Here is a 17,750-nt window from a genome sequence, read left to right on the forward strand (position 1 = left end):
CAGGGGTCCAGTCGATTAATTAATTGGGTACAGGGGCCCAGTCCATTCATTAATTGGGTGCCGGGGAACAGTCCATTAATTAATCGGGTGCCGGGGACCAGTCTATTAATTAATCGCCTGTACGGGACCAGTCCATTCATTAATCGGGTACAAGAGACCAGTCCATTCATTAATCGGGTGCCGGAGACCTGTCCATTCATTAATCGGGTGCCAGGGACCTGTCCTTACACTGATGGAGTGAAGGAGATCATCAGTCACTGACTGGGTCTCAGGCTTGTCAGGGATCTGAATTGGTTTATGTCTGCGAGGATGATCAGTCATTACAGCAATTGGATACAAGAGCTTGGTAATTACTGCAATTCAGAACATCAGTCAATGCAGCAATTACAGGACATCACTCGGCACAGGGATGTGGCTAGTGCTGGGCAGCAGAGATCGGTTAATGCAAGAATCAGATACAAGAGACTGGTCATTAGCCTGATCATGGGGTGAATATCTGTCATTGCAGCAGTATGTTAGAGACCATCAATCATTACTGAAGTCAGGCCCAGCACTCTAATCACTGCATTAATCAGCAAACTCCATATCTGACAGTGGCATCCTCACAGCATTTCTTTCTTTTCCACCTATTTTTTCTGCTTCCCTCCCCCTCTGCTTATTCATGTTGGGCCAAGTTCCTTGAGTGCTTATTGTCTAATTACCTGTGCGCCTTGACACTGAGGGTTGGTAGGATATTTGACGGGGGCGAAATCGCTCCCGAGCCTGAACCTACTGTCCACGTTTGCCTTTTCCTGTAGGAGGTCACTTACTAGCGATTAGGACTGAGAAACCTGACCAATTTCACCCTCCCCTCATTGTCACTGAGCCAATTGTAGTGTCCCTCCCAGTTGAGATTGGCTAACTAGGCAACGATTGGTCTATTTTAAGTTCAGTTTTGACCCTTAAATTCTATGCAGTGAGCAGAATATCACATCATCACTATACAAAGATCACAGGGAATCAGAGCAAAACTCACCACTGGCTGGAGTCATACCAAGCACAAAGAAAGATGGTTGTGGTGGTTGGAGGCCAATCATCTCAGCCCCAGGACACCTCTGATGGGAGTTCTTCAGGGCAGTGACCGAGGCCCAACCATCTTCAGCTGCTTCATCAATGACCTTCCCTCCATCATAGGGTCAGAAGTGGGGATGTTCACTAATGACTGCACAGTGCTCAGTTCCATTTGCAAGTCCTCAGATAATGGAGCAATCCATGCCCGCATGCAGTAAGACCTGGACGACATTCAGGCTTGGGCTGATAAGTGGCAAGTAACATTCGCACCACACAAGTGCCAGACAATGAGCGTCTCCAACAAGAGAGAGTCTAACCACTGCATCTTGACATAACTACTGTGGCTACAAGAGCAGGTCAGAGGCTGGGTATTCTTGTGGTGAGTGTCTCACCTCCTGATTCCCAAAAGCCTTTCCACCATCTACAAGGCACAAATCAGGAGTGTCATGGAATACTCCATTTGCCTGGATGAGTGCAGCTCCAACAACACTCAAGATGCTCAACACCATCCAGGATAAAGCAGCCCGCTAGATTGGCAGCCCATCCACCACCTTAAACCTTCACTCCCTCCACCACCGGCGTACCGTGGCTGCAGTGTCTACCATCTACAAGATGCACTGCAGCAACTTGCCACGGCTTGTTCAACAGCATTTCCCAAACCCACGACCTCTCCCACCTAGAAGGACAAGGGCAACAGGCGCATGGGAACACTATCAACTCCATGTTCCCCTCAAAGTTACATACCATCCTGACTTGGAAATATATCTTCGTCGTTGCTGGGCCAAAATCCTGGAGCTCCTTCACCAACAGCACTGTGGGAGTACCTTCACCACATGGACTGCAGCGGTTCAATAAGGCGGCTCACCGCCACTTTCTCAAGGGCAATAAATGCTGGTCTTGCCAGCAATGCCCACATCCCATGAATGAATAACAAAAACACTGGTAAGACTGCTTCCTTCCCCAAATTCTGCTGATTATCCGACTGTATAAGAAACATGTTCTGAAGACGTTTTAGCCTCTAATGGATTGGTTCTATCTTTATTATTTTTTGTGCCAGTAACTTGTTTATTTCTGCCTTTGTGTAAATAAATATGACTAGTAGTTTTAGCCTGAATGCAACAGTTTGACAGTGGCTATCCAAATGGTATCTCGTGCGATGTACTTTAGCTAAGGGTTAACTATTAGTCCTATAGCACATATTCCACTCACATAAACAGATTCTAGGAGATGCAGTCTCTCTTATGGAAATTGCCCATTTGCTGTGAGCACTAGTTTAAAGTGTTGGAAGAAAGGATCATATTATATGCATGTGTCTAGCACTGAGTTAGATCCCAGCCTGATGTACAAGGTGTACAATGGTCATACCATGAGATAGAAGTGAAAATTCATGCCCATTAAAGGATGCTTGAAGCACCTAGAATGATAACAGACCTCAGCAATCCAGGTTACGAGGAGAGTTTTAGGATGATGTGCTTGGTCATGTTGAAAGAAAGGTCACTTTAAGATGACCTCACAGAAGTTTTCAAAATTATAAAGATTGATCAAGTTGTTTCAGGCATATATTCACACCGACAGGAGGTTTAGAAACATAGAAACATAGAAAATAAGTGCAGGAGTAGGCCATTCGGCCCTTCGGTACTGTTAAGGGGGATGACTCATCAGGAGAGAGCAGCAGCAGCCAAGTTCATGGCACCGTGGGTGGCTCTGCTGCACAGGAGGGCAGGAAAAAGTGTGGGAGAGCGATAGTGATAGGGGATTTAATTGTAAGGGGAATAGATAGACGTTTCTGTGGCCGCAACCGAGACTCCAGGATGGTATGTTGCCTCCCTGGTGCAAGGGTCAAGGATGTCTCGGAGCGGGTGCAGGACATTCTGAAAAGGGAGGGTGAACAGCTAGTTGTCGTGGAGCATATAGGTACCAACAATATAGGTTAAAAAATGGGATGAGGTCCTATGAGACGAATTTAGGGAGCTAGGAGCTAAATTTAAAAATAGGACCTCAAAAGTAGTAATCTCAGGATTGCTACCAGTGCCACGTGCTAGTCAGAGTAGGAATCACAGGATAGCTCAGATGAATACGTGGCTTGAGGAATGCTGCAGAAGGGAGGGATTCAAATTCCTGGGACATTGGAATCGGTTCTGGGGGAGGTGGGACCAATACAAACCGGATGGTCTGCACCTGGACAGGACCAGAACCAATGTCCTAGGGGGAGTGTTTGCTCATGCTGTTGGGAAGGAGTTAAACTAATATGGCAGGGGGATAGGAACCAATGCAGGGAGACAGAGGGAAATAAAATGGAGGCAGAAGCAAAAGATAGAAAGGAAAATAGTAAAAATGGAGGGCAGAGAAACCCAAGGCAAAAAACAAAAAGGGCCACATTACAGCAAAATTCTAAAGGGGAAAAGTGTGTTAAGAATACAAGCCTGAAGGCTCTGTGCCTCACTGCGAGGAGTATTCGGAATAAGGTGGATGAATTAACTGCGCAGATAGCAGTTAACGGATATGATGTAATTGGCATCATGGAGACATGGCTCCAGGGTGACCATGGCTGGGAACTCAACATTCAGGGGTATTCAACATTTTGGAAGGATAGACAGAGAGGAAAAGGAGGTGGGGTGGCATTTCTGGTTAAAGAGGAAATTAATGCAATAGTAAGGAGGGACATTAGCTTGGATGATGGGTGGAGCTGCGGAATACCAAAGGACAGAAAACACTAGTGGGAGTTGTGTACAGACCACTAAACAGTAGTAGTGAGATTGGGGATAGCATCAAACAAGAAATAAGGGATGTGTGCAATAAAGTTCCAGCAGTTATCATGGGCGACTTTAATCTACATATTGATTGGGCTAACCAAACTGGTAGCAATGCGGTGGAGGAGGATTTCCTGGAGTATATTAGGGATGGTTTTCTCGACCAATATGTTGAGGAACCAACTAGAGAGCTGGCCATCCTAGACTGGGTGATGTGTAATGAGAAGGGACTAATTAGCAATCTTGTTGTGCGAGGCCCCTTGGGGAAGAGTGACCATAATATGGTAGAATTCTTTATTAAGATGGAGAGTGACACAGTTAAGTCGGAAACTAGGGTCCTGAAGTTAAGGAAAGGTAACTTCGATGGTATGAGGCATGAATTGGCTAGAATAGACTGGCAAAGGACACTTAAAGGGTTGACGGTGGATAAGCAATGGCAAACATTTAAAGATCACATGGATGAACTTCAGCAATTGTACATCCCTGTCTGGAGTAAAAATAAAACGGGGAAGATGGCTCAACCGTGGCTAACAAGGGAAATTAAGGATAGTGTTAAAACCAAGGAAGGGTCTAGTGAGAAGGAGGAACTGAAGGATATCCTTATTAGGCGGGAAATTGTGTTAGGGAAATTGATGGGACTGAAGTCCGATAAATCCCCGGGGCCTGATAGTCTGCATCCCAGAGTACTTAAGGAAGTGGCCCTAAAAATAATGGATGCATTGGTGATCATTTTCCAACAATCTATCGACTCTGGATCAGTTCCTATGGACTGGAGGGTAGCTATGTAACACCACTTTTTAAAAAAGGAGGGAGAGAGAAAATGGGTAATTATAGACCGGTTAGCCTGACATCAGTTGTGGGGAAAATGTTGGAATCAATCATTAAGGATGAAATAGCAGTGTATTTGGAAAGCAGTGGCAGGATCGGTCCAAGTCAGCATGGATTGATGAAAGGGAAATCATGCTTGATGAATCTTCTGGAATTTTTTGCGGATGTAACTAGCAAAGTGGACAAGGAAGAACCAGTGGATGTGGTGTATTTGGACTTTCAAAAGGCTTTTGACAAGGTCCCACACAAGAGATTGATGTGCAAAATCAAAGCACATGGTATTGGGAGTAATGTACTGACGTGGATAGAAAACTGGTTGGCATTTATCCACATTTATACTATATCTGCCATGCATTTGCCCACTCACCTAACCTGTCCAAGTTACCCTGCAGCTTCTTAGTGTCCTCCTCACAGCTGACACCGCCACCCAGTTTAGTGTCATCTGCAAACTTGGAGATATTACACTCAATTCCTTCATATGAATCATTAATGTATATTGTAAAGAGCTTGGGTCCCAGCACTGAGCCCTGCGGCGCTCCACTAGTCACTGACTGCCATTCTGAAAAGGACGCATTTATCCCGACCTTGCTTCCTGCCTGCCACCAGTTCCATATCCACGTCAGTACATTACCCCAATTACCCTTTGTTTTGATTTTGCACACCAATCTCTTGTGTGGGACCTTGTCAAAAGCCGTTTGCAAGTCCAAATACACCACATCCACTGGTTCTCCCTTGTCCACTCTACTAGTTATATTCTCAAAAAATTCCAGAAGATTTGTCAAGCATGATTTCCCTTTCATAAATCCATGCTGATTTGGACCGATCCTGTCCCTGCTTTCCAGATGTGCTGCTATTTCATCCTTAATAATTGATTCCAACATTTTCCCCACTACTGATGTCAGGCTAACTGGTCTATAATTACCCGTTTTCTCTCTCCCTCCCTTTTTAAAAAGTTGTGTTACATTAGCTACCCTCCAGTCCATAGGAACTGATTTAGAGTTGATAGACTGTTGGAAAATGATCACCAATGCATCCAGTACTTCTAGGGCCTCTTCCTTAAGTACTCTGGGATGCAGACCGTCAGGCCCCGGGGATTTATCGGCTTTCAATCCCATCAATTTCCCTAACACAATTTCCCGCCTAATAAGGATATCTTTCAGTTCCTCCTTCTCAATAGACCCTCGGTCCCCTGGTACTTCCGGAAGGTTATTTGTGTCTTCCTTCGTGAAGACAGAACCAAAGTATTTGTTCAATTGGTGTGCCATTTTTTTGTTCCCCATTATAAAGTCACCTGAATCCAACTGCAAGGGACCTACGTTTGTCTTTACTAATCTTTTTCTCTTCACATATCTATAAAAGCTTTTGCAGTCAGTTTTTATGTTCCCGACAAGCTTCCTCTTGTACTCTATTTTCCCCCTCTTAATTAAACCCTTTGTCCTCCTCTGCTGAATTCTAAATTCTCCCAATCCTCAGATTTGCTGCTTTTTCTAGCCAAATAATATGCTTCATTGGATTTAAAGCTGAGGAATATTATTTGAAAATTAGAAGTAAATCGGATTACTTCTCACAAAGGGTACGAGTCACAAAATAAATGGGTCATTGAAGGATGTGCTTCTGGATCGAGTTAATTGAGGGATATGTAAGAAGTTGTGTAATCAAAAGGGAGAGCCTTGTTGGAGCCATTCATGTTCCTAATAGCTCTTCTGTTCCCATGCATCACTTTTAGCTGCTGTTTTCAACAAGACTAAGGAAGAAATCACCAGATTAATTGCTGCTAGTCTGAACACAAAGAAACACAGCCTTGTGATCACCAATGTGTGATATTCCATCATCTCAACCCTTGACAATCTTCTGCATGGCTGATGAACCTGGCCTGTTGCCTTGGGTTAGAGGATCCTGGTCTGAGAATGCTGCGGTTTTGCGACACTACACCTCACTCATTGACCACAAGGAGCAGCCAGTGACATGTAAATCAAGAGGGCTACTGAACCTATGTTGGAATAGTTGTTTATACCCAGACTCGACTTTATAATTTCGACAGCAACCAACCCCTCCCAACCTGCAGCCACCACCACCTAGAAGGACAAGGGAAGCAGGTGCATGGGAACACCACCACCCTCAGGTTCCTATCCCAGTATCCCGACTTGGACATAGGTCGCCGTTCCTTCATCATCGCTGGGTCAAAGTTGTGCAACTCCCTCCCTAGCAGCACTGCAGGAGCATTGCAGTCAGCTCCCAGACTGCAACGCTTCAAGAAGAAGGTTCACCACTACCTTCTAAAGGGCAACTAGTGATGGGCAATAAATGCTGACCTTGCCAGCGATGCCCACATCCCGTGAATGAACTTTTTTTTAAACTCAAGTGAAGCAGGAATGACTACAAGAGGACTGAATGTCATTGACGTATGGGAGCTTACACAATTGTTCAAGAACCCAGGTTTGGGACTAGGGCCCAGAGTAAAGGACATCACCAACGTTGAACAAAGCAGCATGCGATGACTGGATAAATCAGAATGCAATGGTTCACAGGGATATTAGGCAGTAGCTTCAAGGATATCAGGCCCAAACAGCACACATATACATGCGGCTTTTAACAGGAGCCCTCTCGAGGGATTTCAGGGAAGGTTGGTGAGGATTCAGCTTCTGACCCACAATCTATCATAGGAAGATGTATGCCCTCTTCTGGCAGCTGCCGGAATGGCACGTGCTCTGCAACTGTGAAGACACCACTGCAGCCTTCAACTTGTTCATGATTTAGGAATTCATGAGCAGGGCTTAAAGCTCAGAAAAGGAGGCTCCCAAAAAAATGGCCAACAACATTCTAGGTAGTATAGTGTTCAAGACACTTACTTCTGTCAATGAAGTGATCACAAATTTCCAAATCCTTGAGATAACTGCATGGCAGTTTCCCAGCTCTGATACTTCTGAAGTCTTTGGATAGAAGCAGATAGAGTCCTTTATCTTGGGTAAAATTACTCTTTAACCCGTGCTGTACCTGACCTGGGTGTGTTTGATGGGACAGTGTAGAGGGAGCTTTACTCTGTATCTAACCCATGCTGTACCTGACCTGGGAGTGTTTGATGAGACAGTGTAGAGGGAGCTTTACTCTGTATTAAACCCCGTGCTGTACCTGACCTGGGAGTGTTTGATGGGACAGTATAGAGGGAGCTTTACTCTGCATCTAACCCGTGCTGTACCTGCCCTGGGAGTGTTTGATGGGACAGTGTAGAGGGAGCTTTACTCTGTATCTAACCCGTGCTATACCTGCCTTGGGAGTGTTTGATGGGACAGTGTAGAGTGAGTTTTACTCTGTATCTAACCCGTGCTGTACCTGCCCTGGGAGTGTTTGATGAGACAGTGTAGAATGAACTTTACTCTGTATCTAATCCCGTGCTGTACCTGCCCTGGAAGGGAATTTAACTCTGCATCCAACGAACCTTTATTCTTAAGCAGACGGGGTTTTGAACCATGTCTTATGAGGAGAGTATATTCCCTAGAGTTTGGAAAAATGAGGTGATTTTATTGAAACATATAAAATTCTTAAAGTGCTTGGCAGGATAGATGCTGAGAGATTGTTTCCCCTGGCTGGGGAGTCCAGAACTAGGGGTCACAATCTCAGAATAAGGGGTCGGTCATTTAGGACTGAGATGAGGAGAAATTCTCTACCCCAGAGGGCTGTGAAGGCTCAGTCATTGAGTATATTCAAGACAGAGATCGATAGATTTTTGGATATTAAAGGAATCAAGGGATATGGGGATAGGGCAGGAAAGTGACGTTGAGATAGAAGATCAGCCATGATCTTATTGAATGGCGGAGCAGGCTCAAAGGACCGATTAGCCTACATCTGCTCCTATTTCTTATGTACTTGATCCGAGAGTGAACCAAAGAACTTATGGCAAAGGAAAGTTTACACTACCTTTCCTCAATGGGTTAAATATATTGGGTTGAGTTCATGAGAGAGCAGGTTGTACTTTGTCTGTGGAATGGACAGGCTTGATGGGCTAAATTACCTTCTCTAATCCAATGTTTCGAAGAGTGTTCTATTTAGAGATTATTACTATGTTCCTGCAGCTGTTCTAAGCACGAACCTCACATCATTACCTATCATTTAGGGAAAGCGGTCTTCATCTCCCTTGGGAATCTTCTCTCCTACAAATCTCATTAATGGGGATTAAATTGATAAGTATCGCAAAGTACAAAATACATTGTAATAACCTTCTTAGCTGCCCATCCTTATTAACTCCAAAGTATAATAAGCCTCTTCATCACTAACCATCTATAAAAGACACAGACCTCTCTTTTACTGCTAGTTTATCTCTATTTATCTCTATATTTACAGGTCCAATGCGTCAAAGAGGCTTTGTCGTGTTGGGGTTCATCACTAAACTGGGAATGCTCAGAATGTTACTTGAAACTGGAGTGAAGTAAAGGAGTCATCAAAGACTGGCCAAGTAGGCCAGCTTGGGCTTTCCCAATCCTCTCATTTCTATGTTCCTATGTTCCACCCAAACAGCTTCTCCGTTTTAGAAACAACTCAATAAAAAATATGAATTTGACATTATCTCTCAGGATGTGAGTGGCGCTGGCAAGGCTGCATTAATTTCCCATCTCTAGTTGCTCTGAAAAGGTGCAGGTTGGAACCATCTCCTTGATTTGCTGTAGACCTTGTGGTGATGATGCTCCCACAATGGTTTTAGGTCAAGAATTCCAGGATATCGACAGTGAAGATGGAGGAACAATGATATATGTCCAAGTCAGGATGGTGTACGACATGAGAGGTGAAGGGACACAAGAGGTAATGGCATTCCTACCACATTGCTACTCTTGCCCTTGTCGGCGGCAGAGGTCCCAGGTGAGGAAAGTTTAATGAGTTGCCACAGTGCATCCCACAGATCATCCATACTGCGACCACTGTGTATCAGCGGTGGCGGGGTGAATGCTGAGTCCAGTACAAACTGCTCCATCCTAGATGGTGTCAAGCTTTGAGTTTTATTGCAATTACACCCCTTCAGGCACATAGTTCTACGTTCTACCCTCTGTAAACTTGAGCTCATCCAAAACTCGGCTGCCCGTGTCTTAACCCGCACCAAATCCCGCTCACCCATCATCCCTGTGCTTGCTGACTTACATTGGTTCCCGGTTAAGTAACACCTCAATTTAAAAATTCTCATCCTTGTTTTCAAATCCCTCTATGGCCTCACCCCTCCCTATCTCTGTAATCTCCTCCAGCCCTACAATGCCCGATATCTCTGCGCTGCACCAATTCTGTCCTCTGGAGCATCCCTGATTTTAATCGCTCCACCATTGGCAGCCATGCCATCAGCGTCCAAGACCTTAAGCTCTGGAACTCCATCCCTAAACCTCTCCACCTCTCTGATCTCCTTCAAGTCTCACCCTCATTTTCATTCCAACTATTCAATGTCATGATGCACTCCCAATGTGGAAACAGATTCCTTGTTATTTCCTCCTTTAAGATGCTCCTTCAAACCTACCTCTCTGACCAGTCTGCACTAATATCTCCTTATGTGGCTCGTTGTCAAATTCTTTTTGATAACACTCCTGTGAAGTGCCTTGGTATGTTTAATGCGATAAATGCACTATACAAACACAAGTTGTTGTTGTGGTGAGTATTCCATCATGCTCCTGATTTGAGCCTTGTAAATGGCAGAGAGGTTTTATGGGGTCAGTAGATAGACCACTTTTGCAAAGCCTGGTCATGGTGTTGATATGCCTGGTCCAGTTGTGTTTCTGGTCAATGGTGATCACAAGATGTTGATGGTGGTGGGGGACTCAGTGATGATGGTGCTTGACCTTCTCCCACTATCTCTCTATCCACGTGACTACATTCCCTTCAATACCAGGTATCAGTGTTGTAATGATTCCTTTGTCTGGTGTTTATCACATGACTAATGGAAATCCATACCTACAACATCCACCACATTCACTTTATCTGTGATCTCTGACTTCCTCGAAAAATGTAATTAAATTAGTCAATTAAGACCTGTCCTTTATAAATCCCATCTTAGCCCATGGCCTTTTTAGAGTTCACTGATTTAATGGACTTAAAGTATATCCATAATCTCTCGTTTTTTTGCCTTCTATACCTTTTATGTTTCTCATATTTTGTTCCGTATTACCCCCTCTATATTTATGACATCTCATTTTTAAACCTCATTTTTTTCTCCAACATTTATATTGACCCTCTTATTCTCTTAGTTAGAATATATTTAGTCTGTATCTTAACCCATTTCATATATCTCCTACAACTGGACCACTATTTTATCTGCACTTTTCTAACCAAGGCAAGGCAAGGTTCGCCCGACTAAAGTTGGCCCATTTCCAGTCCGAACATCTTTATCTTGGACTCCATTTTTGTAACTTTTCAATGTGAACTTAATCAGGCTGTGGTCACTATAAAACAAGTGTTGCGCTGTTTTTCGGTCACTTACTTGGCCTGCCTCTTTACCCAGAAGAGACCTAGCGTGTATCCTTCCTTGTTGGTGATATGGTCTACTAATTAATCAAACAGTCCTGAAGTATGTATTCTAAGAATCCCTTCCAATTTGGACAACTTTTATCTTATCCCAGTCTATCTTAGAATAATTAAAGTGCCCCATATTTGCACCTCTGTCACTGCTGCAAACCTCTCTGATCTCCTTCAAGTCTCACCCTCATTTTCTTTCAATGTCATGATGCACTCCCAATGTGGAAACAGAGTCCTTGTTATTTCTTCTCAAGTCAGAGGCTGTCTGACCATCACCATCATCGAGAACGTTCCTTCCTGTGGCTGCACTCATGTCTTCAATTAATAAGACCACTCATTCCTTTTCTTCCCTTTCTACCTCTCCCTGAAAATGTCATAGCTGGCACATTTCATTTCCAATTTCACCCTGCTGAAGTTTCCATTAAAGGTACAACCTCATGTCCTTCCATTCTAATTTTTGCCCCTGGGTCCCAGACTACTGCTTTGCATATAAGCACTCTGCTTGATCCATAAAAACATAAGAAGTAGGTGCAGGAGTAGGCCACTTGGCCCCTCGAGCCTGCTCCACCATTCAATAAGATTATGGCTGATCTTCTACCTCAACTCCACTTTCCTGCCTGCTCCCCATAACCCCATAACCCTTCACTCTCTTTGATTCTGACCTTGTCCCTTCTATATTTTCCTTATTCTTTCCTTAGCTTCTGTCTTCTTTACTTCTGTCCTATCTGCCCTAAAGTATTTCTGTTTAAGTAGGTAGTGATGCTGTTTGAAGGTTCTGGAATGCATTGCGTGCTGTGGTTTTTGCAATGCCCCTTTAAGTAGGCAGCGATGCTGTTTGAAGGCTCTGGAATGTATCGCGCGCTGTGGCAATGGAGTGATATCAGACTGAAGCTTGATATCATGTTCATCATCACTGAGCTTTCTTGGCACACAAAAATATCACTAACGCCCAGGGCAGGACAATCCCATCTCCAACAGGAATTGGGTAAGATTCTCACCAGATTTCGTGAGCTTGTTAGACAAAACAACTCACCAGTTTACAAACATCAATGACTTTACTCCTCGGTCTCCACATCTTTATTGTCTCTTTTTTGTTTTTCACTGATTAGATCCCAACCTGTAACCCACTGCCAGCTATCCAGTACTATCTACCTAAACCACCCAAACCTTTCATTTAGATCCAAGCCTGTAACTCATTGCTGGGTATTCAGAATTCTACGTGTAACCATCCGAACCCCATCAAATAGCCTCACTTTCTCGGGACCCCAGTTTAGTAGGAGCCTCAGTTTGGTGTCTCATACACCCCATGGCCTCAGCCATAGGCCTCCCAGTCTACCTGGTCTTAACCACACGAAGAACTATGCTCCCTCACAGGCTGAGCTTCTAATCATTCTTCCTGATTCCCCCAAAAACATCCCTCTCTTCTCTTCTTCTTTCAGATGTAAGGTACTTCCCATCATTTTATCTCCTTCCAACCTAATGCTGCTTTCTCTCTCAGCAATTCTCATTGCGCCAGTTCCTGAGTGGTAGCCATCTCTGGCCCCCCAACTCTTCTCTCCTTCAGCCCTGGCCTTTGAACTGCCCCTCCTTTCCCAGCCTCCATCTCATCGCCAAAGTCAACCCCCCCATGATCCTGGCCCTTGCGTCTCCCCACTCAGTCCCAGTACTTACCTCCAATACTTCGGCTGCCATTTTCTAACATTTGTGGGCTTTAAAAAAGGTAAATGGTATAAACTGCGCCAATCAGTAAAAGAACATCTGTTAGAAGCCCATGGGGGAGCCTAAGACCTACAGAAGAGAGGGGTGACAGGGAGCAAGACAGACTGATAGAAAGAGGAGGCAGAATGACAAAAAAAGCCAGAGGCAAATAAAAGAGTGTGACAGGCAAACAGCAAAAGTGAAAGGGTGCAAGAGAAACAGAAAGGCAAACCCAACTAACAGCTTAGGAACCTTTTGACTAGCATCGAGCCTCTAACTCACTCCCGGGTATCCATTATTCTATATATAAACCTTCTGAAGCCCCCAATTAGATTCCAGCCTATAACTCACTCCCGGTTCTCCATTATTCTCTATATAAACCTCCTGAACTCCTAGATTAGATTCCAGCCTGTAACTCACTCCTGGGTCTCCATTATTCTATATATAAACCTCCTGAACCCCTCGAATAAATTCCAGCCTGTAACTCACTCCCGGGTCTCCATTATTCTATACATAAACCTCACGAACCTCTTGATTAGATTCCAGTCTGTACCTCACTCCTAAGTATCCATCATTCTATATATAAACCACCCGAACCCTTCAATTATATTCCAGTCAGTAACTCACTCCTGGATATCCATTACTCCATATATAAACCATTTGAACCCATGATTAGATTCCAGCCTGTAACTTACTTTCTCTATCCAATATTCTATATATAAACCATACAAACCCTTTGCATATTTCCAGCCTGTAACTGACTCCCAGGGTGCCTGTTATTCTATATATAAACCATCCGTACCTTGGATATCCATTATTTTATATATAAACCATACAGACCCTTTGCTTATTTCCAACCTGTAGCTCACTCCCAGGGAGTTATTTTATCTCTAAACAATCCGAATACAACAATTATACACCAGTCTCGGGAATACAATTCTCTTATGCTATTAAAATGCTAAAAAGATCGACATCTTTTAAAAAGCAGGAAGATAGTACATTTGAAAGAATAGCGCCTAATTCATAACATTGGGACTTGCACACCGGTCCACCTGTGCATTCACTCACTGTCATGCTCACCTGCGGCTTAACTTACCTGCTGACTGTCTGGTACGTTTATTATTTGGTCCAGACCTTTCTCCATTGGCAGAGTTTTTCTCCCCATGGTTCTCACAACACTCCGTTCAGACTGCACCAACTTAAACAACACAAAGTCAACACACACCATAACGGTCAGGAGCACTGCGAGTGAGGCCGCCATTTGTCTCCGTTTAAACTAGTGTCCACAGCAAGCCAAATATAAACATACATAAAATATTGCAAATTGAAATTTTGTCTTTCCCCCGGAGTGCGGATTCGGGATGTTTCGCCGCCTCAGAATTGGCGACTGTAGTTCCCGATCCCACTGGTTATTGCAGCTTCCTCGACAGAGAAGTCCAAGACTCACTCTCGGTTGAACCTCACATCAAAGGCTTTCCTCTACATGCTGTTCCTTTTGATCCACAAGCTCCGTCCTTGAGTAAACTCGTAAAAAGAATGAAGTTATCTTCTGAGAAAAGTGACCTCTCTTTGGTGTTGCTTGTTTTCCTATAAGCACGGGTCCCTTGTGCCTCGCTAACTATGTGTGAGCCTAGTCTGACTGTGTCTTTAGATAAAGCAGCGGAGAGACCTGATCCCCCACTGCCTTAAAGAAGAGCTTTGGAAAGGAACTCTGATTGCAAACTCAATCCAGAAAAATAAACACATTCCTCATCATTTTCAGCAATGAAACCTGGAAGGAGCCTTGCTTGGAGAATCAGCCTTCTCTCTGAGCTGATGGTGAGTTGCTCTCTGAAGTCCTGTCCTCTTCTCCTCAGGTGAATGTGCAGCCCTGGTATATTCTGCCTCCCATTTCCTTCGGCTGAACATGTAAAGGTTTCTCTCTGCCTCTCGCTGCCTCTTGTGGCATTTCCCTGTGTAAATATCTGATCTTCTGTCAAGCTGATGCTCAAGTTCCCGCCTCAGCCTTGCCAGGCAACAACAGGCTGCTTCTCATTCCACACCTCCTTCAAACTACAGAAATTAACTCTGTAACAGCCACAGTCCTCACCAGTACCGTTTCTTGGTCATTTATCTGTTCCAGAAAGCACACACCGGGTAAAAAGGAGCACTTCATTCCCATCCAGTACTGTGTAGCTCGTGTGTGTCTCAGTTTCAGCTCCTGTATGTCGACGGTACACCTGGGTTTAAAAGAATGATTCAATCCTGTCTGGTACTGCACAGCTCGTGCGCATCTCAGAGTCAGCTCCTGTACAGTGCACACCAGGTAAAGGGAACAATCCTGTCCCATCTGGTACTCTCCTGCTCTTGTGTACCTCAGTGTCACATCATCTACAGTCAGTTTTATCCTGCACCGAACCTGACCTGCAGCAATCTGGGCAGTGCTCTACTCTGCGGTCTCGAAATTGTCACACTGCTTGTCCGACATCCAGTTCTGGATGAGCAGAAATTTTCTCCAATTGAATATTGGGAAGACCACAGCCATTGTTTTCGGTCCCCGCCACAAACTCCGTTCCCTAGACACTGACTCCATCCCTCTCCTCAACTCCTGCCTGAGGCTGAACCAGACTGTTCACAACCTTGGTGTCATATTTGACCCTGAAATGAGCTTTTGACCACATATCCGCAGCATAACAAAGACCGCCTATTTCCATCTCCGTAACATCGCCCGTCTCCGCCCTGGCCTCAGCTCATCCGCTGCTGAAGCCCTCATCCATGCCTTTGTTACCTCTCGACTTGACTATTCCAATGCACTCCTGGCTGGCCTCCCACATTCTACCCTACGTAAACTGTGTCCTAACTCACACCAAGTCCCGCTCACCCATCATCCCTGTGCTCGCTGACCTATATGGGCGCCCGGTTAAGAAACGCCTCAATTTCAAAATTCTCATCCTTATTTTCAAATCCCTCCATGCCTCGCCCCTCCCTATCTCTATAATCTCCTCCAGCCCCACAACCCCCCGAGATGTCTGCACTCCTCTAATTATCCCCACCTGAGCATCCCTGATTATAATCGCTCAACCATTGGTGGCCGTGCCTTCTGTTGCCCAGGCCCCAAGCGCTGGAACTCCCTCCCTAAACCTCTCCGCCTCTCTACCTCTCTTTCCTCCTTCAAGACGCTCCTTAAAACCTACCTCTTTGACAAAGCATTTGGTCACCTGCGCTAATTTCTACTTATGCTGCTCGGTGTCAAATTTTTATCTCATAATACTCCTGTGAAGCACCTTGGGACGTTTCACTACGTTAAAGGCGCTATATAAATACAAGTTGTTGTTGTTAAAACCTACCTCTTTGACCAAGCTTTTGGTGATCTGCCGTAATTTCTTCTTATGTGGCTTGGTGTCAAATTTCTTTTTTTGTCTTCTAACACTCCTGTGAAACGCCTTGAGACGTTTTACTACGTTAAAGGCGCTATATAAATAGAAGTTGTTGTTGTTGTGCTACTCCCACCTATATTTAATCATCAACTCATCAGTGTTGACACCAAAGTATAAATCTTCCAACTGCACCTTCCTGATGTGGAGCCTTGGGCTTGGAGCACGTATCAGCAACTTGTGCGAACACCCCAACTACTGACTATTAATTGCAGGGGATGGAAAATCAAGGGGTTGCGTGCTTTCTTTGTGTCAGACAGGAAGGAGTTGTGACCTTTAACCTGTTAACTACTCTCACCAACATTCGGGAAAGACAATTCAAGCACCAAGATGGAATACTTCCAGCATCAACGATGCTTATCGTGAGAGCAGTGTATCACCAGAGCTGACTGATTTCTGACAAAGAGCCCAGGCTGACGAGAGGGCAGATTTACCTTGTGAGCACTTGGGCATGAAGCGCAGCACAGGCGGTGTGCTGATAGGAAGATCAGACACCAGGGAGGGAGAGGAAAAGCTGAATCCCCAACACTCAGGATAGCAATTGTTCAACATGCACAAACCAGCCAGGAGGCAAAATAAAGGGAAGGACATAAATTGCCGTCCAGAAAAACTCCACAGAGCCACTTCGCAAAACACGCATCGTTCAAGGAGCCACTTTAGATTCACGAAGGATGCACCAGTCAGGAATCCTCCAGAAACCCCACTCACAAGCATCAGAAAACTGTGTTACATAACACCACAGAAATAGGCCATTCGGCCAACAGGCCCATGCCAGTGGTTATGCTCCACACGAGCCTCCTCCCACCTTACTGCATCTAACCCTATCAGCATATCTTTCTATTCCTTTATCCAGCTTCCCCTTAAATGCCTCGATGCTATTTCCCTCAAGCACTCCCTGTGATAGTAAAGTCCACATTCACATCACTTAGATATATAAGAAATTTCCTGACATTAAAGGAGGTGAGATTTGAGACAACTGGTCCAAATATGTCGACATCGTAAGGTGGACCTACCCAGGAGCAGAGGGTCCAAGAGGGAGTGGATGTCATGTTAATAATACATTGCACTCCAACCCAGTCAGGATAGTCACACAACAGCCCTCCAAACTGGTTGTTTCTGCAGTCCATATCTAGCCACTATACGTGGTTCAGTGATGTCACAGTCTGAGCTCCTCAAAGCCCTGTGCTGACTCCTGAGCTATGAAGGTTGATGGCCACAACAACTGCTCTGGGTGTTTTGGTCACCGCATTAGAGGAAGGATGTGATTGCACTGGAGAGAGTACAGAGAAGATTTACAAGGGTTGTTGTGTATGGAGAAAGAGTCATCCTGAAAACTATGAGCTCAAAGTAAATTGTGACTTTAGTCTTTTATTGCAGATCTCCAGAGTGCCCCTCCAACCTGTAAAGCCTTCTTAAATACCTGTGCTCCCAAGGGATTATGGGATCCCTTGGTACTCCAGGGGATGAGCACTCTGATGGCTGTACAGAGTAAATACAAGTCCACATATATAACAACACTCCCCCACCG

At 44.7% G+C, this 17,750-nt stretch overlaps 1 protein-coding gene across 1 annotated transcript in view; it reads right to left on the bottom strand.

Moving 5' to 3' along the window:
* Positions 1-14,085, bottom strand: part of LOC139265263 (adipolin-like) — a 100,714-nt gene extending 86,629 nt beyond the window's left edge. The window contains exon 1 of the mRNA XM_070882204.1: positions 13,906-14,085. Coding sequence (XP_070738305.1) covers positions 13,906-14,070 — 165 coding nt within the window. The 5' untranslated portion in view covers positions 14,071-14,085. The remainder of the gene's footprint in view (positions 1-13,905) is intronic.
* Between the last annotated feature and the right edge of the window lie 3,665 nt (positions 14,086-17,750).

Source organism: Pristiophorus japonicus, chromosome 6 (assembly GCF_044704955.1).
Source record: "Pristiophorus japonicus isolate sPriJap1 chromosome 6, sPriJap1.hap1, whole genome shotgun sequence".
NCBI classification, from domain to species: domain Eukaryota; kingdom Metazoa; phylum Chordata; class Chondrichthyes; family Pristiophoridae; genus Pristiophorus; species Pristiophorus japonicus.